Here is a 23,423-nt window from a genome sequence, read left to right as displayed (position 1 = left end):
AAGCCCGGAGTCCTTAGGTATAATGGCGGCAGGGACTCCATGACTCCGTGCTTAAAAATAATAAGTTTCAAGTCATTAAGTCTCATGAGTTTTTTTATTAAAGTAGATAATAAGTCAACAAACATGTTTAGAGCTTCTGGACACTACAGACTTGGAAAAAGTAGAGTTATAAAGCTGGAGTCCTTTTGGGACTCCACATCCCTGATTCTTATATTTCATTTTATTGATTCACAAATATAAAAATATATAAAATGTGTTTATTTTTATATTTTATTTCTAGAAACCCGATGTATTTAAATTTTGTGAAGTTAAAGTGTAGAAATGAAGGAGCATTTCAATACAATGTCACTTTCAAGTAGGATTTTTAATAATTTTTTTAATTAATATTTATATACAAGATAAGATTTACTAATAATATAGTTTTAATATCATCAATAAAAAATGTTTTAATACATAGTAATGCCTCACATAATCCTTAATAGCTAATAATTTATTCTACCGCACCTGCTTTTTCTTATAAAAAATGTGCTGAAATTTTTAATAGAGTTATTACAATATTTATTCTAGATTTTATATTTTATTGCAGCCCTCCCATTGAGAGTAAGAACATGCGTTTTGGAATGCTTAAAGAACATACAGAAGTGATTGGGAAAGCTAAAGCTTTTGACGGTTCAACTTTATTTCTTCCTCACAGGCTACCGCAACCTGTAAGTTTTTTTATAATTTTCTGTATTTTTTTTCCATAAAACATTTTAAAAAAAATTGTTTATATAGCTTTTCTATTACAATTTAAAAATGTATTAATAAATGTATTAATAATTAATAAAGTATTTTTTTAAACTAATGCTATTAATGATACTGTTTATAAATTTTAAATATATTTGAATTATTTTATTTAGATAGTAATTGTTAATTTGTTTTCTATGTTAAGTTTATTTTTTGGTATAAATTCTATTATTTTTGTGTTTACATTTTATATTTAGTTAAAAAGTTTCTAAAATGTTTGATGTCACATGTAAACTTGCTTTAATAAAAATTAGGTTTATAAAAAAAATTACTTCAAAAGATTAACCAAAGGTTCTAAAAACTTTGACAGGCTTTGTCAAAATTTAATGAAACAAGAAAAAAAGTACTCTTGAATTGTAACATAACAGATAACACAATCAAGAAAACAACAGGTACTATAAAATTAAAATAAAATAACAGGTATTATTAACAATTGTTAATAAAAACAACAGCAGTAGAACTGTGCAAGTTTAAGAAAGCAAAAAACTATTAAGATGTTGATAAATTCTCTGTCTCCAGAATATTTATTTTACTTCAAAATAAATAATCTGAATTCATATTTTGGTAGTAATTTAAAATATTCAAAATCTTGGAAGTTTTTCAGTGGTTTTTATACAAAATAACTTATACAAATTTATGTGCTTTGACCAAAGCCAAAATTGATCTTGTTAACAAATTAATTATTTTATCTCATATTTTATTGTCATATAAAAAAACATGTCATATAAACATTTATGTCATGTAACTTAAACATAAACATATTTATTAGTCAGTTAATTTAAAATTAGTTTTTTATTTAGGAACAACTGTGAGAATTATAATTAAATTTATATTAATAAGAACTAATTAATTTAGTGAAAAAATTGTGGTAACATGCCACTAACTACTTGTAATGGTTATGGTCGTAAACAACTATTTGTTTTTTGTCAAGGTCACTCTTGTCAAAGACCCAGTTAAATTTTAATATCTCATTATTTAATGTTTGTGGCTTTATTAAATTTTCCTAAACATAATATTTCTGACTTTTGTTAAGTACAAAGTTATGAAAACTAGTTTTGTCCCCTCCTTTTGTCAGCCCACTAAACAAATTAAATATTCCCTAATTTATAAATGAAATAAAATAGATAGAGATCAAATCACATTAAACAGATTAATTTAGATATTTCTTCTTTTTATTTATTGAATTGAAGCTTTTAAATGAGAATCTTAAGATTTTTTTTTGTTGCTAATTTTTAGTTAATTTATCTATTTTTATGTTGTTTTTAGCAAATTAATTTAACAAGTAAAAGGCAAACTGATAACACTGCTGTTCAAGTAACTATCACTCTTGTAAAAGTTTTAGCCCCTTCACAATGCATGCAACTTTACAATGTTCTTTTAAGGAGGTAAAGAACTATTACAACATTTTTGAAATTAAAACATGAAATTTAATAAATAAAAAATAAATTTTCCTGTTCTGTATTAGGATCATGAAAATTCTTGAACTTCAACAAGTGGGACGCTATTATTATGACCCTAAATCCCCAGCTCTGATACCTCAACACAAGCTTGAGTTATGGCCAGGATATATTACAGCTATTCAGACATATGAAGGTAAAATTTATTAAAATTTTTTTAATTAAGTTTAGTATTTATTAGTATATATTTAATATATTTTTTAATTGATGATATTTTGTCAATTAGAAGATTTGTCAGTATTTTTTAGTAAATGTTTAATATATTTTTTAATTGATGATATTTTGTCAATTAGGAGGCATAATGTTATTGGCTGATGTCTCTCATAGATTGCTGCGTACTGATACTTGCTTGAACTACATGTAAGTTATTTTGAAATAACTTGGTAATAAAGAACATAACTAATAACTTCCTTGAATATCTCAATTTAGAAATGTTTTATAACTTTTTTTTTTTTACAAAAACCTCAAAAAATTTGGAGTTGGCTAATGGGTTGGAAAAAACCACAAGTGAATGATAATTCAAGTTAATAAATAATCTTTTCAAAAGTTTGTTCTGAGAAACTTTTTTATTATCTAAGTTAAGATTTTAGATTATTAAATATTTTTTTAGAAATTTTTTTTTTGGATTTTGGATTTTTAAATAATTTTTTAGAGCACACACTAATTTATATAAGTCTGAGTCCTTCTTGACCAAACCTAAAATGGCCTTCAAAAAAGTTATGTATTTATAAGTTGTTGTTACACCTCTCTCTCAATCCTTCCAAAACTCTACAATTTATTGATATTGATTATGGCTCTTTGATTAATCTTTTTTAAAGACTGGTTAATGCTTTTTTTTAGTTGATTTTATGTTGTTTTTTGTTTTTTTTAATTATTTTATTTTAATCTGATTTTATTTGATGTTAAGTATCTTTTAAATAACTTAAAATTTTTTTTTTAATGTTTAAAAAATTTAAAATTGTTTCTTTAAGGTCGCCTTTCTTGTTTTGTAATAGAATATGTCTGTAACAGACTTGATAATTAATTCAAGCGTGTTTTATTCCTAAGATTTTTTCCTTGGTTCTCAGCTGATGAATTATTAAGCCTGTAGATTATGAAGATATGTGGCCTATCACAAAACCAGAAAACAAACTTTAACTAAAACAAAAATGTTAATTTATTTAAATTAAAAAAAAAAATTCATATATAAAAAAGTATAAAATTTCACCAAAATAATAAATTAAAATATAAATTTGTGGTAACTGCATTAAAGCATTATTCAATTCAAAGCATTTTTAAGAATTTTTTTTAATAAAAAAAAAGCTTGCTTTGACCTCAAATGCTACTTTAAACAAATGTAAAAATTATACTTTAAGATAAATTATTCTTATTAAATGATATTACTTATTTAAAACTCTAGTTTTTAGATTAAATACTGCTATTCCTTATTGTGTTTAATCAAAAAATATTTTTTGAACTTTATATTTTTATTGAAAAAAATAGTTTTTGTAGTCCACTTACGAAAGTATTAAGAAGTTTTCTACATTTTTCAATTTTTATGTCGTTTATAAAAAAATACTTCGTACTTGAAAAAATAAACAATGTAGAAGAAAAGTAATATTCTTTATTACAATTACAATTTTTATTTTGTTGAAAGTTTTGAGTTGTTTAATGTAGAAAAGCAAAATCTAAATGTGTTAACTAAATTTTTTTAAACACTCTGTGGTGAGTAGACACTTAAGATCTTAAAACTTAAAACAAAATTTTATTACAGAGAAAACTTTTTTGAAGATTTTAATTAGGCTTTTGAATATTTTAGGTATGATATAATTCAAAAAAATCAGCAAGACTATCAAAATGAAGTAACAAAAAAGCTTGTTGGAACAATAGTGCTGACAAGGTGACATTTAAATTAAGTTTACTTTTGAATTCAAAGATTGTAGATTTTTATTCTTTTTAAATCTAATCTTTTTAATCTATTAATAAATATATTAAATAACTATTATACTAATATATTAAATGACTATACTAGTATAGTAATGTATAATAATTTATATTAAAAGTCATATATAATAACTAGTATATCTTATTTTAATATTATTTGATATATAACAGATTTTTATATATATATTTTTATACTCAGATTTTTCCTTATATATAGCTATTAAGTTTTGTTTTTTATTTTGTTTTACTTCATGTAGATACAACAACAAAACATATCGTATCGATGATATTGCGTGGGATAAAACTCCTGAATCAACCTTTACTTATCATGATGGGGAAGAAATGTCTTATGTTGAATACTACAAGTAAGTCTCATTACTATTTAAAAAAATTTTTATGTTGATGTTTAATTTCAGTTATAAATATGAAACCAAATATGAAAACCAACCTTAAAAAAAGATTTAAAAGGCCTAAACTGGTGGAAAGAAAAGCCACAAAACTTATTCTTGATTACAAAGCTATTTTTGAAATAAGCTTTTAAAAATTGTAGTTTGAATGCAACTTTATCAAAAGGTAGTAGTAGTAATAGTAGTAGTAGTAGTAGTAGTAGTAGTAGTAGTAGTAGTAGTAGTAGTAGTAGTAGTAGTAGTAGTAGTAGTAGTAGTAGTAGTAGGTAGTTTAACAAGTAGCAACAAGTAGTAGGCTCAACAATTCCACACTTGTTACCCAACAAATGCAAAAGTACATCAAGGGAAACTCAACAAAGTACACTCAACAAGTGCTTGTTAACAAGTAACTTGTACATTAAGGAAGCAGGGTGTAAAAAGTTATGTTTGTCAAGAAATAATGCTTTTAATTTTACCTAATCTGAAGGTGTATTATTTTTTGACAAAAGTTTAAAATCAACGCACAAGCATAAATTTTTCTTAGATATAACCTTTTGTTGGTTGCTTTAACTTATTTTCCTTTATATGATAATGATGTGAGAAGTTAATCAAGACCATCGTGTTTATAAAATAGTTATTTTACCTGAAATATATTTGTTCAAGCAGTAAGTATTTACTTTGATCTTTCAAGAAGAAATCTTTAATTTAGTTAGTAAAAAAAAATAGGGCTACTAAAATGTTATCTTTACAAAAAAAACTGCTTTAAAGTTGAAAGCCAAAAAATAAAACTACTTTCAATAACTAAAAAACCAAAAATAAAACTATACTTTCAAGTACTAAAAAACAAAAAATAAATTATGCCCTAAATGTAAATGAACTTGAAAAAGTGCAAAGAACAGCAATAAAACCTATTCCTGATTTCTAAAACCGATGATTTTCTTACTGAACTAAGAAGTTTGTTGTTTTTTTTTTTTTTTTTTTTTTTGAGGTAATAAGTGTGGAATTTTTAAACCAATTTAAGGTTTGTATACCATTTGATATAGTTATATTATTTGATATAGAATATATTAAATCCTTCTTAGTTCTTTATAAGTTTAAAAGTTCTAAGTTCTTTATAATTGTTTATAATCTAATTACTATATTCCAAAGTTTTAAAATGTATTAAAAGTGTTCCATACTGAAAAGAGGAGATAAACCCTCATAGTATAAAGTAATTATAAAATATCTAATACATAAATAGTATGTGAATATCTATTGTAGATTAAGATCTTATAATTCTAACCCTGGTGTAAACATCTTGCTAACTTTCATTGTGTGCTTAACCTGGTTTAAACATCTTGCTAACTTTAATTGTATGCCTAACTTTAATTGTATGCCTAACTTAAATTGTATGCTTAAGTTTATTATTATGAATAATTATTATCAATATTTTATTATACAATATTATATAAATTTACAATACAAATTACAAATACAAGTTTATACAAGTAGAAGTATTAAAAGTGTTTTTTGTTTGACAACTCAAAAAAATGTTTTTGACTCATTAAAGTTAGTTTTTCAGTTAAAGTTTATTTACAAAACCACAAGGTTAAGGCACAAAGTGTGTTTTAGATGTCTATAAAACATATTCATACCATTCATACTATTCATAATATTCATGCAATATGTGTTTTATAAATCTTAAACGTGTCTTATACCCACTAGGTATATAATCGTACTATATGCCAGTATATATATAAATAACAAATATTTGCATAAGAATACAATATATGAGGAGGTCATTTTCAAAACGTGTCTAGTCTGAGTAAATTGATATTTAAAAATGGCGAAGAAGTTAACTATTCACTGTTGCACAACAACAGAAGTTAATATTTTCTTTGTGTTATTTTTAGGACAAAAAAACTTTTAACTGGTCTAGTATTTAAATAGATGTTAGATATCAGTATTTAGAATGTGGAAAAAAATTAATTCAAAATATTTATTTTTGTGACTTGGTGCGTTTTGTATATCAACTCCTCATATAATGTATTACACATTGTGTTTTAGCTTTGAATAATAACTTATACTACCACTATTTAGTTAGGGTTGTAAGAAATTCCATATTTAGCTGGAGCCCTTGTCAATTAATTTAGGTTTAAAATATTTTTAAAAATTGCATTTTAGTTATTTTAAGATTAAGGTACATTTTTTTTTGAGTTGATGTCAAGTTAATTATTTACTTTTTTAAGTTTACTCTGCTTTCGCCAAAAATCCTATGCTCAATATTCTTGATTAAATTTACATAACAAAAGCTTTTAAAAAGTAGATCATGTAGTTTTTCAAAAAAAAATCAATGAAAAGTGGTAAAAAAAAGTGATTTATTTTTTTTTTTTTAATGTATTTCTGTTTTAGAAAATCTTATAATAAAGAATTGTCAGATTTGGGTCAACCCCTCTTAATACACAGACCTAAAGAACCAAAAGGTGTTAAACCGAAGGTTTGTGAATATTTTAAATTTCAATTTTTTGATTTTTTTATTTTATGACATAATTTAATATATATTTTTTGATTTTTTTTTTTTTTTTTGTGTTGGTTTGATAAAACAAAGGTAAGTAAAACCTCACCCTAGCAGAAAATGGATATCCTAAGATAATGATTTTAAATAAATGTTTAATTAATTTGTTATTTTGTAGGGTAAACCTTTAGAGGTCATATGCCTAATACCAGAGCTTTGTTCAATGACTGGCCTCACAGATGATATGAGAGCTGATTTCCGTGTAATGAAGGTATGAAACTTTATTGTTACTTATTATTTACTTACATTATCAACAGTTTATATTTTATATATTACTTATATATGAAACATAACTTTAAAGTATAAATTTTACTTATGTAAAATATTATGTTTATATAATGTAATGTTATTTTTGTATATTGTCTTTATACTTTTAGTTTAGTATAAATCTCTTATTTTATTTATAAATCAAGTATTTAAATATTAAATACAAGAAACCATTAGTTAATCTAGTTTAATTATTTTATTATAGTAAATATGTATTATTTATTTAAATTAAAGCTTGTTTAAGTTAATTTATTGTTTGATTTTGCGAAAATTTACAATAAGTCAATGTTTTTAGGATATTGCGCAACACACACGTATTACTCCAAACCAACGTCAAATGGCAATGCGAAAATATATTAAAAATATTTATAACAACCCTATAGCTTTGGCTGAATTAGAAAATTGGGGTTTACACTTAGAGGAAGATTTATTAAAAGTTAGTGATTTTGATAGTGTGTGTTTATGATATTTGTTAATTTCATGTGTTTTATATTTATAATGTATTTATAATATATTAAATAGTTAGGTAATATAATATATTAATGAAATAATTGGTTGTGTAGTTATGTGGCTAAACAACCTATTACCTACTGTCATTGAATGAAACTTCTTTCATTAAAGGAGCTACAATCATTGTAAGGAACAAACTGAAAGAAGAAGTATTTATTGTAGTGCACCACTGCAAATATTTTATTTTTATATAATGATTTTATCAGTAATAATTATAGAATAGAGTACAATTATTCAACAGCAATTACAAAAGTGTTTGTTCTGAAGTCATCAAACAGTTAACAACCAATATGAAACAGCATGTAAAAAAAGGTCATATGTAAGTCTTTTGGAATGATTCTAAAGTGCTATATTTATAGTTAGGCTGTTTCAAATATGAGGTGCAGATATGCTGAAAGATTTTGAGCCAAGGGAAGTTTTTGGTTGATATGTAAATTTTCGATTGTTATGTTTAGTTGAGAATGCCTCATAGAACATAAAATAAGATTGATAAAAATCTTTAAGTTTTGAGATTGAGTTTTAAGATTGATAAAAAACTTTAAGTTTAGATTTTTATTAACAAAATTATGTACAGGATATCAGATTTCTTGTAAACTTCCTTGACAAGTTTTATGATTTTAAGTGAAAAGAAAAAGAACATTTTATGTTCTTCTTTCTGTTTAAAATGTAAGTACTTAATAGAAATATGTTGCCATTCTTAAGTCAACAATGCCATAAGCAATTGTGTTCGCAACTTTTTTAGTAAGATAGGCAGATTTTTTAGAGAGTAAAAATATCAGTGCATGGTTTAACAATTTTGTTTGTATGCTGGTTCACATAAATTGTTGAATCCATAGTGATGACTAAATTTATCATAGTAAGTGTGATTTTAGAGAATTTCCAGACAGTGTAATTATGATATCATTTTAAAATTTAAAAGTTGGTTCATCTTTTTTTTTAAACTTGATTTTTTTAATTTTAAAATTATAAAATATTTAGTTTCTTCATTTTGACTGAGGTCAGGTAGTCCTTCTGGTCTTGGTTTTTTTGTTTGTTTGTTGAATGACTCTTTTTATTGAAAAGTTAAGTTTATATATTTTAGGAGAAAAAAAAAGTGTATATGTATGCATGTGTATATATGTGTGTGTGTGTGTGTGTGTGTGTGTGTGTGTGTGTGTGTGTGTGTGTGTGTGTGTGTGTATATATATATATATATACACACACACACATACACACACATAACAGTCATCAATGTTATCAATAATATAAGTTGTTTTTTTTTTATTAGTTTTGATACATTTTTTGTTTAGACTGAAGGTCGTTTACTTCCACCGGAAAAAATTATTTTGGGTAACAATAAATCTATAATATGCAATAGAGAAGCTGACTGGGGTAAAGAAGCAACACGAGAAGCTGTTATTACTGGGGTATATTTTACAGTTTATTTGTTTTCAGTGTCAGTAATGAATAAAATTATTTTTTAATGTCAAATTTATAAGAACTTAAAATTATATATGGCACAAATTTTTTAACTCTTAAAAACATTTTTAATATTTATTATTGTTAGTTGATAATTTTATTTAATACAAAAAGTATTAACTAACACAAGTTCTCCTAAGTTTTAAATGTTCAAAATCTGTTCAACTTCTTATAGTGATTAAAAGCAGTGTAAAATCGAGTTAACAGCAGAAAATAATAACTGAAAAAACTTTTTCAAAATTTTTTTTACAATTATCTTGCTTTTTTTTTTTTTTTTTTTGTTTTGTTACTAATTTTTTTTTTTTTTTTTACTATTGCAAATAAATTTGACAATATTTATTTCAGATAGCAGAAATAACATTGATTATCAAGTCATAATTATTATTGCATAAGTGTATTTTAAAAATTGCAGTATTAAAAAAAATTATGTCTTTTAAAGAACTGTTTGGATACATATAATTTGTGGTATTCTTAAACCAAATTATTCTTAAAATACACAACAGTATATTTGAGTCATACAATTATCTTAATTGTATCTCACTAATTACATAATTATTTTGAAAATAAAAATGTAAGAACTAACATCACTCATATTATTTAGTTATTTGATATAAATCTTAATGAGCATTGATAGCAATGAAGTAGTCTGTCGTCATTTTTTAGACCAGGAAAAAAAATGTTGTTCATTATTTAATTTTATGTTGTTCATTATTTAATTTTGGACTTAAATTTAAACAAAATTTGAAAACAATAAAGTTTTAATAAAAATAAACAAATTTTACTAATAAGAAAATTTGTATTTTATTACTTCTTTTGCTTAATTCTCTGTTCACACAAAAGTAAACAAACAATAAATTACATAGTAATAAACAAAAGTAGTACATAAGTAAATAAACAAAAAACAAACAGTAAACAAAGCAATAAGAATCTGTAAAACTCAAAAGCACCTATACTAAAACCAAAAAAGTATGATTTTTAGGTCAAAAAAAAAACATGAAAGGAAAAAATATACATTACTTTTGCAACTCTAATAATATTATAAACTATATAAGTTAATATTGTTTAAGTTGTTTGAGTTTTTATTTGTTAATTGTTTGTTATTTTTTAATTAATAATTGTTTGAGTTTTTATTTTTATTTTTTCTATTTAAATAGAAATCTCCATTCAATATTAAGTTTAAGTTTTAAAAAGTTGATTTTTTTTTTTTTTTTTTTTTTTGAATCCAAAATCTCGAAACTTTTATAATTAGATTTTTATAAGCATGGTTATCATGTGTAATGTGTTTATTTGTCCATGTTAAATTTCTGGAGGTTTCTCTGACACAACTCATAATACAGTCAGTGCAAATAAAATTTGTGGACAACATGGAATTTAAGCAGCTTATAAATTAGGTCTTTAATTTAACAATTTTTGTAACTTATTTATAGAAAACATTAACTTATTTATAACATCTCTACAATTTTTTAAAATAGTTTTATAAATTTTAGTTATGATGAAGTTAGAGTAACATGTAATAATTAGAAGTTTAAAATTCTTATACTAGATATATATTTCTTCTATTTTTTATATTAGTTATTTAGAATTTTTTTATTTGTAGATTTATCATATAGTTTAATAACAAGTTGGTTTTTAGATTGACATTAATAGTTGGATGGTTATATCTACAAAGCGTGATCAACCAAAAGCATTTGAGTTTGTTCAAACAATGAAGCAGTGCTGTCCACAAATGGGTTTCAAGGTTAATTTTATTTTCCTATTAATTTGCTTCTTTTTTATTTGTTTATTGTATTTTTATATTTTATGAAAAAATTCCCTATATTTTTTTATATTTATAGTTTAATTTTGTTACATATACTATCTTTTTTAACTTTGATTTTTGGTGTTTTGACTCTACTCTTTAATATTTTTATTTTATTGTTTTCTTGTTTGCTTAGTTGTTAGTAGTAACATTCTCTTTATTTATTAAGTTATTAGTTTGATTACTTAAATTAAGTTATAAAATAATTATTGACTATTTATTTAACAATATAGTGTGGTGATCCTTTCTTTTTTGCCTTAAATGATGATCGAACAGAAACTTACTTGAGAACCATTAGAGAAAATCTAAACCAGAAAGTCCAATGTGTGGTTTGCATATTTCCTACTTCAAGAGATGACCGATATGCTGCTGTCAAAAAACTATGCTGCATTGAATCACCTGTTCCCTCCCAGGTAAAGAAGTTATTATGTTTTAGCAATAATGATCAGAAATAGTACTAGTTATATGGTGTAGGAAGCCATTTACATTTATTTGGGCATAGGTCATTAAATGTTTCAATTTAATTTTATGAATCACAAAAAAAATTTATTTTATGAATCGAAAAATCATATTTACAATGTGTTTTTTTTTTATTTTAGAAAATAATTAAGATAGAAAGCAAATTTATATTGATTTATAAGTTTTTAAATTATAATACTAAGCTATTCTGTATTTAATTGTTGCTAGAGTTAATAATAAATATGAGTGAAAATAAATTTAAATGGTAAGAGTATCATTTGTAATATCTATTTGTTGTTGTTTTTTCTTTTTCTTCTCTCTCTCTCTCTCTCTCTCTCTCTCTCTCTCTCTCTCTCTCTGTCTCTCTCTCTCTCTCTCTCTCTCTCTCTCTCTCTCTCTCTCTCTCTCTCTCTCTCTCTCTCTCTCTCTCTAGTTCCTTAGAAATAAATAATTTTGCATTTGTATTTTTTGTTTTAAAAAAGTGTGACCATTTATTATTAAGATAAATAATTTGTTATTTTTAAAAAAATTTTAATAATATTAAATCGGATTTTTTTTTTCAGATGATTAACGCACGTACTATTTCTCAAGCCAATAAGTTGAGAAGTGTCACTCAAAAAGTTGCACTTCAAATAAATGTAAAACTTGGAGGTGAACTTTGGGCTCTAAACATACCAATGGTACTACAATATTTATTTTAAATGGTTATTTAAAATAAACATTTAGAAAAGCTATTTTCATATTTAATTTTTTTCTGTTATTTATGTAACATTTAACAAATTTAACAATTTACAGTGCAATATATAAAATACTACAATTGCACACAAGAAAATGATATATTACATTAAAAAATAATTTAGTTGTTTTCTAAATTATATTTTTTTTTAGCTGTCTTTTTCAATGAAAATTAGTGATAAAGTATGTTGTAACTTTTTCTATTATATTAGAAAAACGTTATGATTTGTGGCATTGATGTTCATCATGATACATCTAAAGGATCTCGTTCTGTTGGAGGCTTTGTTGCAAGCACAAATAGTACATTTACTCGATGGTATTCTAGATGTGTTTTTCAAAACATTGGACAGGAGTTAATTGATGGGCTAAAATTATGTTTTGTTGGTGCACTTAAAAAGTATCATGATGCAAGTCTTTAGAATTTGTTTTCATTAAATAAATCTTTTTATTTTATGGTAAAATAAATCTATATAATAATGCCTATATAATCTGAAAATACTTCTGGTATTTAAATTTAAGTTTTTTAAAAACTGTAAACTTTGTTTTTAACACTTAATTCAATAAAAAAATATTTATGTTGACCTTGAAATTATGGTTTAAAATCTCATTATAAAACCATATTATTACTATTTTTTTAATTATTATTTAAAATTATGATTTAAACTTTAGTAATTTGGGGCTGTTCAAATAATACGTGATTTTTTTGTCGTTTCTAACACCCCCTCCCTTATGTGACATTTTGTGGCATTTGAAGAACTCCTCTCCCCACCCGACCCCCCTCCCTGTTTGATGTGACAAAGATAAAAATAATTTTTATAAGTGTATATTTGTAATAAATGTAATAGTTCATTTTTATAAAAAAATACAATTGATGTATATCTGTCTAAAAACCTAATTTGTTCCCAAATCGGACTTTGACCTTTAAGTATTATAGTTCCATGTTCTGCAATATTTTTTGAAGGCCAGTTGAGGTCAGAGGTATCAACATCGTCTTGATCATACCACTTAGTTGTTTCTTTGTCCGAATTTAAAAAGACACACATGAGTTCAGATAGAGGTTGAGCAACTAGGTGTTGAGGTCTAATTTTTTGAATCTCATTCGAATATCCAATACTTGAGCAAACTGTTTTGTGTTGTTTCATTGACTTGATAGTTGCAAAATATAAACTGCAATTGGTACAAATTCTTTTTGGTAAGGAATTTTGAATGCTTGGACATAAGTAGTCGTATGGCAATCCATTGGGATACTTTTTTGTAATTGTCGTGGGCAAAATTGTTTTGTAAAGTGATAAGTTTAAAAAGAGAGATGCTAAAAAAGAGAAGTTGTTCTTTGTATTATTGCATTCAAGACCATCTTCTCCTTGGAACAAAGAAATTAGTGGTGGAAGAAAGCCAGTTGGAATAAGATAAAACTGTGAGCTTTATTTTGGCGATGACCACAGTATTTTTAATCATTACATTTTACAATTCGAAGGAAGTATTGACTTTCTCTGACATGTTTAGCATCCCACTCTGCTCCAAAATGTTTTAACTGTACACATTTTTCACTGTTTTGTTTTATGTACTCTGCTTTAGTTTTAAATCCATCAATGACTGCTAGAACAAATTTGTGCAAGAACTTCACCTGTTTTGGCAAAGTTTGCCTTCTCCATAATTTTGTCTGTTGTTTCTCCTCTTGAATTAAGATGGCTTCCAAAATGATCAAATGGTAGTATAATTCCTGCTAGGTCATGGCTTAGCATAGCCATTCTTCTCTCTACCCTGTTAAAGGCACTTCTGCCAGGAGCATTAGTGGCCACAAACATTCCATCAAGGTCATGCTCTTTGAAATAAGTCTGAAATAAGCACAATGAATTGTTTTTTCATATCTAGGATTTTCATCTGGCCCACCATCAACAGTTATAATCATGACTGGTTTGGTAACTCCATCTTCAGTAAATAAGCTGCTTTTAAATGCAGGAAGATGGTTTATTCTGTTCATGTCTTCTAAGTGCTGTTGATGAATCATGTTTTGCACTTCTGATTGCTATGTATGTTGGGCCAGAGTATGTGATTGCTTGTTTTTCCATGCAATCCTTTTTAATTTCTATGGCTGCAATTACTGAAGGAATAAGTTTGTGTTGAGGAGCAATTACAAAATCATGATCAGCTAAAGTTACCTTGTACTCCATATGCATCATCATTAGTACTTGTTTGCTTGCAGCTGTCAATCCAATTGGCACCCTGGCTTCGATCATCCTGGGAGTGAAACGTCACTTCTTTAGGACCCAAGACTGCTGCAAGTTCTTCAAGGGCACTAATGGATGATTTGGCAAATTTTGTGTCTGCATGATATTTATGCTCAGAATTTTGTGCTCTTATTAACCGGACAGGTGTAGTTTTAACATGTCTTTTTTCTTCTGTGCTCAATAATCTGCTTGGAAGTAATATTAAGTAAACTCCTGATCTCGAGAGATTGTAACCATGATTTTTCAATTCTTCAACCAAGTCATTTAATGTTTTTACAGTTTGAACCATTTCAGTTCTTCTCCTATCATCAGAAGCAGACCCTTTTATGGCAATATCTACAATTGCATTTATTAAACTGTCCTGATCACAGGCTAGCGGTGGATCTTTGGTACTGAATTTTTAATTCCACACAACTTTTTTCTAATATCTGGATCTAATGCGTTTATAGCTTTTTTTCTTTTTAGTCTGGTTGCTGTCTGGCATTCAGTGGCTTTTTGACGAAGTACAAGATCTCGGGTTTTTTTCTACCAAAAGTTTTTGCTTTTAGCATTTGGTAGTCTTCTTGTGACAACAAGTTGCAATTTCTTTTTTCAGTGAGATATGCAATATCTTTTTGTAAAAATAAAAATTTAATTTTTAACTGATCTTGTTTCGGGGCTTGTTTTGTTAAAACTTTTGAGAAATTGGAGTTCTTTTTCACACTCTTCACTTGTTGAAATTGATGATGTCGCGTCAGTCACGCCATCAAAAGTGATTTTAGATTCAACCTCACGCTTTTTTGGTGTATTCGGTACTTGGTTCGGTAATATTGTCCAGTAAGATAAAATACCAACTTTATTTCGGAATTCAATTTGTTTTAGTTCTTTTAATTTTTTTTCAACTTCTACATTCAATTCAGATAATGTTTTGCTCTTTGTTTTAATCTTAGACCAGATTTTATTTGTTTCTTCTTGAGACTTTAGCATTGGTTTGTTTGCAAATGCTTTTAAATATCCTTCATAAATAGATTTGTAAAGTTTTTCTTTTTCACTAGATATTTTTAATCTATAACAACAACAGCAAGAAATTAATTTTCCTTACAATCATTATTATAAATAAGTATATAGTAAAGATAGTTTTAATAATAGCATTAATAATAGTACTACTATTACTAAAATGTTATATCATAGTAACTAAATAACTTAATATATAATAAAAATGATAACGTAACTAAAGTAGTTCGACAAATTCATTATAATTGAATGACACAAAACATTAAAAGTAATAATAATAACATTAAAAGTAATAATAATAACATTAAAATTAATAATAACAATAACATTAAAAATTAAAGTATTGTAAAACTAAAATATTTATAGATCAGATGACAATCAAGAATAATATTTATGTTTAAAAATCAAATTTTAAACAACTAATAATACTAAAAATTTTAGTATATTTATACAAATATTCGTTAAAAAATCAAATTAGATTTTTAACGGTAACATAAATTGCTTTTAAATAATCGTCTGCTATCTGGTTTTTTTATGTTTGTAGAATCAAAATTTCTTTTTATGTCTGCGATTACCACAAGTAATTTAAAAAAAAGCTAATTTGAAATTTTTATTTTCATTTGTTACGACTCCGTTAAACAATAAACGCTAACTTCTTGTGAAGTCGTAGCATAGCATTTTTCTTGGAAATTTTCGTATTATATATAATTATTTCAGAGTTTGCAATTTTAAAAAATAATGCAGTGATAAAAAATTTAATTTAAAAAGTTATTTACACATCACACTGTAGCAAACCACCACCCCCTCCTCATGATATATATGGTGACACTTTACAATACCATCTCCTCCTCCTCCCCTACCTCCCCCATCCTACCTAAGACTGTCCTGTATTATTTAAACAGCCCCTTTTTTTGATAAATCATCAGATAAAACTAGAAAAATTAAGCATACAGTATAATGTAATACTATTTAAACAACTTCAAATCACAAGAGTCTTAAGCAATTTAGTTGTGATCAATTATTTTGAATAAAAGAAATTTTGAAGTAAGATATAAAAGCATTTTATATCTTATTTCATTATAAAGCTTATTCAATATTTTCTTATAAATCAAATGTAACTGTCAATTAAATGCTCGTAACTCTCCAACACAGATATTTGATATATTATTATAGATATTAGATGTGTATATAAAATTAAAGACAGATGAGTTTAAAGACATGTAGAAACTATTTATAGTTATTTAAAAACAAAACAAAAAAACTAACTTATTTTGAAATATATCTTTTTATTGTTCTTTTTATAATTAATTTCTAATTTAAATTTTTAAATAATTTCTCAAAGTTTGTTTTTCCTAAACAAATTCCCCCTAAACAAAAATTGATTTTAATTTTCATACAGTTTGCAAATGAGCTTTAATATAATATTTTATTGGTTGTTTTTGAATAACTGCACAAAGTTTTTGCACCTTTAGTTATTAAATTTTTTTTTCTATAACTTTTATTTAATTATAATTAACTTAAATTACCTGGTATCTAAACAATAAATAATTTAAAATATTTAAGTTTTAAATTTTTTTTTTTTTTTTTTTTTTTTTTTTTTTTTTTTGCAGTAGTAGTTTTATTGTTGTTGTTTTTTCATTAGTTTTTGCAATATGCTAAGATTGGCCCTTTCATTAAAACAGGGTATACAGTTTTTAATAAACTGAGAATTTGAGAACCAGAAATATTTCCAGATATTACAATTTGCAATCACTTAATTCGAGTCTCATCTAATAAGTTTTTAAAATAAATACTGTCTAATATTTTAAATATATTTTTAAATATATCTATAAATTTGTCTTCAAATATAAATTAGGAAAACCATTCCCTTCCTGAGAAGATATTTGTTTTTCGTGATGGTGTTGGTGATGGACAGTTAGAGATAGTGTCCAACTATGAAATAAAACAACTACAAGATTGTTTTCCGTTGTTAAATGACAGTTATCATCCAAAAATGTGTGTAGTTGTTGTACAAAAGAGAATATCACAAAGGTTGTTTGCAATACAGGTATTTATATCTATATATTAAAGTTATTTGTTTTACCTATATAATATATTTTATAAAAAATTTAGCCTAGAAATGTTACAGATATTTATATTTGTTTTTGTCAATACTAACTATTCCTTGTCTAAGAAAAACTAACTCTAAGAAAAAAGTGATTATTTGATAAAAGTAATTATTTTCAGTTGGATATTTAACAATACTTTTGTTTATGGTATTACCAGGCTCAGTTCATTTTCAACTTTTTCAACGATTTATAGTATTATAGGTTTCAACTTTTTCAATGTTTTTTCTATAATGTATAATAGGTTGAGGCTAATATATAATGTTGGGAGACAAAGAAACATTTATATTTTTAAATGAGTTGAAAGTCTTTAAAGATTAAAACTTTTTAATTATTTGTAACTAGATAAAAATCAGTAAAATTAATTTCAACCTTGCAGGGACCAAGTACAAAAGTTCAACTGTAACTATTTTCAAGTTTAGCATTGAGTAATGTTATATTACTCAATATTCTTAAGAAAAAGTTCATACAGTGTGTATTTTACTATTATGCACAACACTAAAATATAATACTATTATGCTTAACACTCAAATATAGTAATTTGAATAGAACTTAAATCATAACTAATATTATGACAATATTTGTAGAATACTAATTTGCTCTGTATATATTCTAGTTTAATTTTTTTTTTAAACGTTATAACTGCCAATATTTGTAAAATATTTTGTAAATATCTTGTCTTTATAAAAGCTTTTACAACAAACAGATTTTACTTTTTTATTTTTTGGCGTTTCTTGGGATAGTTATGAAGTTAAAAAAAAAGTATATTAAAACAGAATTAAATATATTATAGATTCATAAATTTTGATTTCAAAAAAAAGATTATTATTCATGTTTTTTATATCACAAGTTGTGTTTCAGAATGGTGGTCTTGACAATCCAGCTCCCGGATCTGTATTAGATCACACAGTTACTCGAAAAGATTGGTATGTTTATGTTTGTTTTTTATATTATACGATTTTCGTTTTTTTATACAGTTAGTATGCCATTTTTATACAAAATTTAAAAATTTTACAAAATTACAAAGATTTAATGTTATTTTAAAAAGTTATAAGTTGAGTAAGTGAATTTTTTCAATGTTTAAACCAGTAAAAAATTAGTATTAAAACGCTTCCCTTATTTTTCTGCTGGTTTGATCTGTATAATTGTGTTTATAATTTTTAATTTTTTTCCTGATATCTTGTATTCCAAATATTTCTGTTTAGAAAATTTTTTTGGAAATCATTCTGGTGCTTTTTTTAAGTTGAACCGATTCATTATAAATCATCAATATTTTTATCTTTCAAATCTAATATGTATTTTGCCAGCATGGTGTTCTTTTTATTTTTAAAGGATTGCTAATGATTTATGGTCTTTTCTAATCACCCTCTGTTAAGCTACTAAATTGTTTATCAGGTACATTCTTAGTGGAAATGATGCATTTATAATACCGCATTTTTAGGTAAACGTCAAAATGTTATATATGTCAAATACGTTAATGTATTTTACAAAAAGAGAGCTCAATGTTCTTAAAGTACTGAGAAGTAATAAGTAGTATAGAAACACTAACTTGATCATAACTTCAACTTAAACTAACTTCTTGGAGAAGCTCAAGTTAATGTTTTTTTTAGATGACGCAGCTTTAAAGCTAAAAATCTAAACAGTGTCATCTCAAACTAAAATAGTATTTAAAGAATATCATTTAAAACTAAAATATTATATAAAGAGTGTCATCGGTATCATATAAAGAATAAAGTATGAACTAATTTTTACAATCCAAATCAACAACTATTTTTCAAAAAAAAAAATTTGTTTAATGGTAATGTGTTTGGTTAATGATAGATTTTTTTCACAAAAAAATGTATAGAGTCAGGTTAATGATGGTTTAACAAAACCATCAACAGTTAATGTCATTTTTTATTACTGTTGGAATGAAAAATGATGTAATAACTAAGAGGTAAATAAAAAAATGAACGAAATTTTTTTGCAGATCTGTCTGAAATAATCTTAGCATGATAAATAATCAATCAAAATAGTAAGAGTATTATAGAGTAACATGTTTCAAAGTAATATTTGTTCAACAATACAATATCCTTGCTCTATAACAGTCAACATATGTTTATTTGTTTTTTGTAGCTGCTAAATTATTACATGCTTGCAGCCTTGTTAAATAGGATTTAAAATTTTACCCAAAACTAAGTTTAAATATTAAAACTTGAGAAAAAAATGAAGCATATCTAGAATAACTTTACAAAACTCAATTGAAGTCTGATGTCATTTGCATTTGATGGAGATGATGCTTAAAGGTCTATTAATATTACCTTTTTTTTTAATAGTTGAAAATAAATAACAATGCATGTTTTTTCTTGATCTCTTTTGAAGCAACATACTTAGCAGGTTTTGTAATTATTTTGCATTCACATTAAAAAGTAGCTATTTAAGGTTATTTTGTCAGTGAAAAAAATTTAAATTATTAAATGTATATGTATAACAGTATTACATTTATTGTTATATGTATACCTATAACAATAAATTAATTAATACATGATTATTTATCTCAGTTATTGTTAAATGTATACATATTTTGTTTATATTTACTGCTTCAAATTATGCTCTAATGGATATTCATACGTAAATACTACCTATTCCAACAGTTGTCCAAAAGTTCTTTAAGTTTAAATGGTTTTTTAAGGGGGAAAAAACAAAGTAACTACATTTAACTAATTTAACTAAAAACACTTAACTAAAATATAAATTCACAATTTAAGCTAACTTGACGACATTGGAGTATATTAAATATAAGTATGTCCTATATTTTATATACTTTTGCTTTCCAGAATGCAAAGAATATATGCAAATATTTTATCAAATATCAGAGTTTAGCCGCCAAAACCGGCCTGTTTACTTCACTGGTATTACTTTACTGGAAATCTATTTCCCTATTTCAGTACGACATTGAAATATGTTTCATGATGACATCAATGATTTCACATTTGTGGTTACGTCCATAAATGCAACACTGTATAATAAATGTAAAATTTTATTCAAAATAAACAACGAAGATTTAAAGCAACAATAGGTATTGATGTCTTGATGCAAAAAACCTGAGCGCGGAAATGGGATTTACCTCATTACAAATGCACCGATGTCTATATATGTATTTTTAAAAACGTTGTAAAAGAAGTGGGCTGCATTCTTTTAAAAAGTTTTTAAAAATCAATCCCGAGCAAGGATATTTCTTGGAACCAAACTAAAACTGTGTTATATGATATTCTTGATTTATATATTTTGGATGGATTGAACCACTGTGTCCTGACCCTCTATTTGCATATAACTATAATTTTTTTACGTAGCTGTATAACTTAATTTTTTTTTTCAGGTTCGATTTTTTTTTGGTGAGCCAACATGTTAGACAAGGAACGGTGACCCCTACTCATTATGTTGTAGTTTATGATGATACTGGGTTAAAACCTGATCATATACAAAGGTATAAAAATTTTTGCAACACTTTGTCGAACCTTATATGCTTTTAGTATCCATAAATCTTTAATACTCAGTAGGCACAAGGCGTGTTTTATACTTTTTTAAAAGTTTAGAAATAAGCTATTTGGTACAGGGAAATGGGTTTTATTGTGTATGTATTTTTCCTATATTTATTTTAGATTATCTTACAAATTGACACATTTGTACTACAACTGGCCCGGCACAATTCGCGTACCTGCTCCCTGTCAGGTTGGTACATTTTTTTAACTACTTATTTTGATAACTTGTTTAAATTTATATCGATTAGACTTTATTATTTAAATTTCTTGTGTTTTTATAAAAACAGTATGCACACAAACTAGCATTTTTGGTTGGTACTTCGCTACACAAGGATCCGGCTTTAGAGTTATCGGATAGGCTCTTTTTCTTGTAAAAAAAATTTTAAATGGTTTAAAACCGGTAATAAAGTGTTGTGTTATATAGTTTTTAACAACTTATCTATTTTTGACTAAAATGTTATATGAGCCTTAATAAAATAAGAACAATTTATGAACATTTTTGTTTTGAAGTTCAATTTTCTATATATTTAAAAAATGAAATTTGATCAAAAACTGAACTTGAGTTTCTAAAGAAAAGTGTTTAAATGAAAATGTTCTATAACTTATATGTTATTAATTTTATGTCTTTTTCTTAAAACTGTAAATATTTTTTTTTAAAGTTTGTTTTATTTTGCTTATAACGTTAAAAAGTTAATAAACGAAAATCGGTAGCATTATTGTTTTATTCCTTCTTCTTTTTTTTTTAATATGGAGCGTTTATTTTGAAAGTGGTATAAGTCCATTTTTCAAAAAAAGTTAGTAATCATGTAACTTACATTTAACTTAGTGTGCACTTTTTATTTATAAACAATTTACGGTTAGTATTTAAACATATCCATTAGGGTGGGCCGAAAATTTTTTTCTTCTGATTTTTGATTCGCTATACCGCGGAAAACATGCTTCAAGGGTATCTTTGGAAAATGCAATAAAAATAATACAAATATTTTACATCTGGAGCTAGCGCATCGTACTTGAATATTTGAATAAATACTTGCTTTTTATCATTTTCGTAATAAAGTGCGCTTTAGAGTATTCCCAAGATGCGCTGCAAAATTGTTTTTCTTTTCAAAGGTGTTTTTCTTGCCACAACAACTTGATTTGGTATAATTTTGTTTTGATTGTTTTAAAATATTAACCAATCTGTCATGGCTGTTTTTAAAAAAATTACTCGTAGCGAATTTAAGTGCCCGATTTCTGGTCATCCATCTGCAAATAAACTTCCAACTTATGAAGATGTTCTCAAGTGTTAATTTAATGAAAATTACTAACTAGCTTTGAAATCGAACAACAAACCAGTTAAGTTATCTTACGTTTCAAATTGTGTCGCATAACAAGTTAAATCAATGTTTGATAAAGCTTCAATACCCACAGTAACAATTTACAGAGTTGTGCAATTAATAAATGGATACCATGACAGTTATCGCAATCTTATGAAATCCTTCAAGCGTGATTAAGAAAAAGGAAAGTTCAAAAAGAGAGTTGGAGATTTTAAAACAAAATCATTGTTATTATTTGATGTCTCGGCGTGTAAGTGTAAAATAACATTAGACTGTAAATGTAAAATGGTCACTGAAATTTGTTTATGCGAGTGTTCTGTTTCAATTATCTGTATGTGTGAAAAAGAAAAAAAAGTCCCCATCATTGAACTAAAATTTGTGTACTTCCAAAGAATGCATGTTACTGGTAAAATCGGAAGTATTGACGTAAAAGAAACAAAAACAATTACACAATGATACGATAGGAAATGTGCTAAACTTAAAAGAACTCTGCCTACTAATAATCTTATATCGCAACATTCATGCTCATACCATTTAGTTGAAACACTAAAGCAAAAAGAGTTCGATAGTGATGCCTCCGTAGCCATTAAAGAAGTCATCGATGAAGAATTAGAAGAATATATGCTAACTAAGCCATCATGGCAGATGCGCATTACAATGAAAAATACTGCTATGACTAGCGATCGCTATAGATTATCAGACAGAGGAACGGCAGCTATTGCCTCAAGTGTTTTGCAAGATTTTGTTATCGTAACTATTTATGATCCCAGTTTTGTTGTTGACAAAAATAAAATTAGAAGAGCAAAAGTGGATAACCGTTCACAACTTTAAATGCAGAGCAAGGAGAAATATAACCCACTTCAAGGACTGTATTTTGATGGGAGGAATGACAAAATTCTAGTGGTTGAAAAAATGAAATTGAAACGG

At 25.6% G+C, this 23,423-nt stretch overlaps 1 protein-coding gene across 1 annotated transcript in view; it reads left to right on the top strand.

Annotated features, from left to right (window-relative positions):
• The window catches only part of LOC100213798 (piwi-like protein 2), a 43,636-nt gene extending 21,744 nt beyond the window's left edge, over positions 1 to 21,892 (top strand). The window contains 20 exon segments of the mRNA NM_001309691.1: positions 281 to 355; positions 587 to 707; positions 2,053 to 2,171; positions 2,252 to 2,379; positions 2,537 to 2,603; positions 4,042 to 4,122; positions 4,424 to 4,531; positions 6,944 to 7,028; positions 7,225 to 7,317; positions 7,669 to 7,809; positions 9,173 to 9,289; positions 10,975 to 11,079; positions 11,373 to 11,552; positions 12,162 to 12,278; positions 12,546 to 12,740; positions 17,410 to 17,601; positions 18,521 to 18,585; positions 21,018 to 21,125; positions 21,301 to 21,370; positions 21,468 to 21,892. Of these exon segments, the coding sequence (NP_001296620.1) occupies positions 281 to 355; positions 587 to 707; positions 2,053 to 2,171; positions 2,252 to 2,379; positions 2,537 to 2,603; positions 4,042 to 4,122; positions 4,424 to 4,531; positions 6,944 to 7,028; positions 7,225 to 7,317; positions 7,669 to 7,809; positions 9,173 to 9,289; positions 10,975 to 11,079; positions 11,373 to 11,552; positions 12,162 to 12,278; positions 12,546 to 12,740; positions 17,410 to 17,601; positions 18,521 to 18,585; positions 21,018 to 21,125; positions 21,301 to 21,370; positions 21,468 to 21,554 (2,254 nt within the window). The 3' untranslated portion in view covers positions 21,555 to 21,892.
• The last annotated feature ends 1,531 nt before the right edge of the window (positions 21,893 to 23,423 follow it).

Source organism: Hydra vulgaris, chromosome 05 (assembly GCF_038396675.1).
Source record: "Hydra vulgaris chromosome 05, alternate assembly HydraT2T_AEP".
Classification (NCBI taxonomy): domain Eukaryota; kingdom Metazoa; phylum Cnidaria; class Hydrozoa; order Anthoathecata; family Hydridae; genus Hydra; species Hydra vulgaris.
This window is presented reverse-complemented; position numbering and strand designations above follow the sequence as displayed.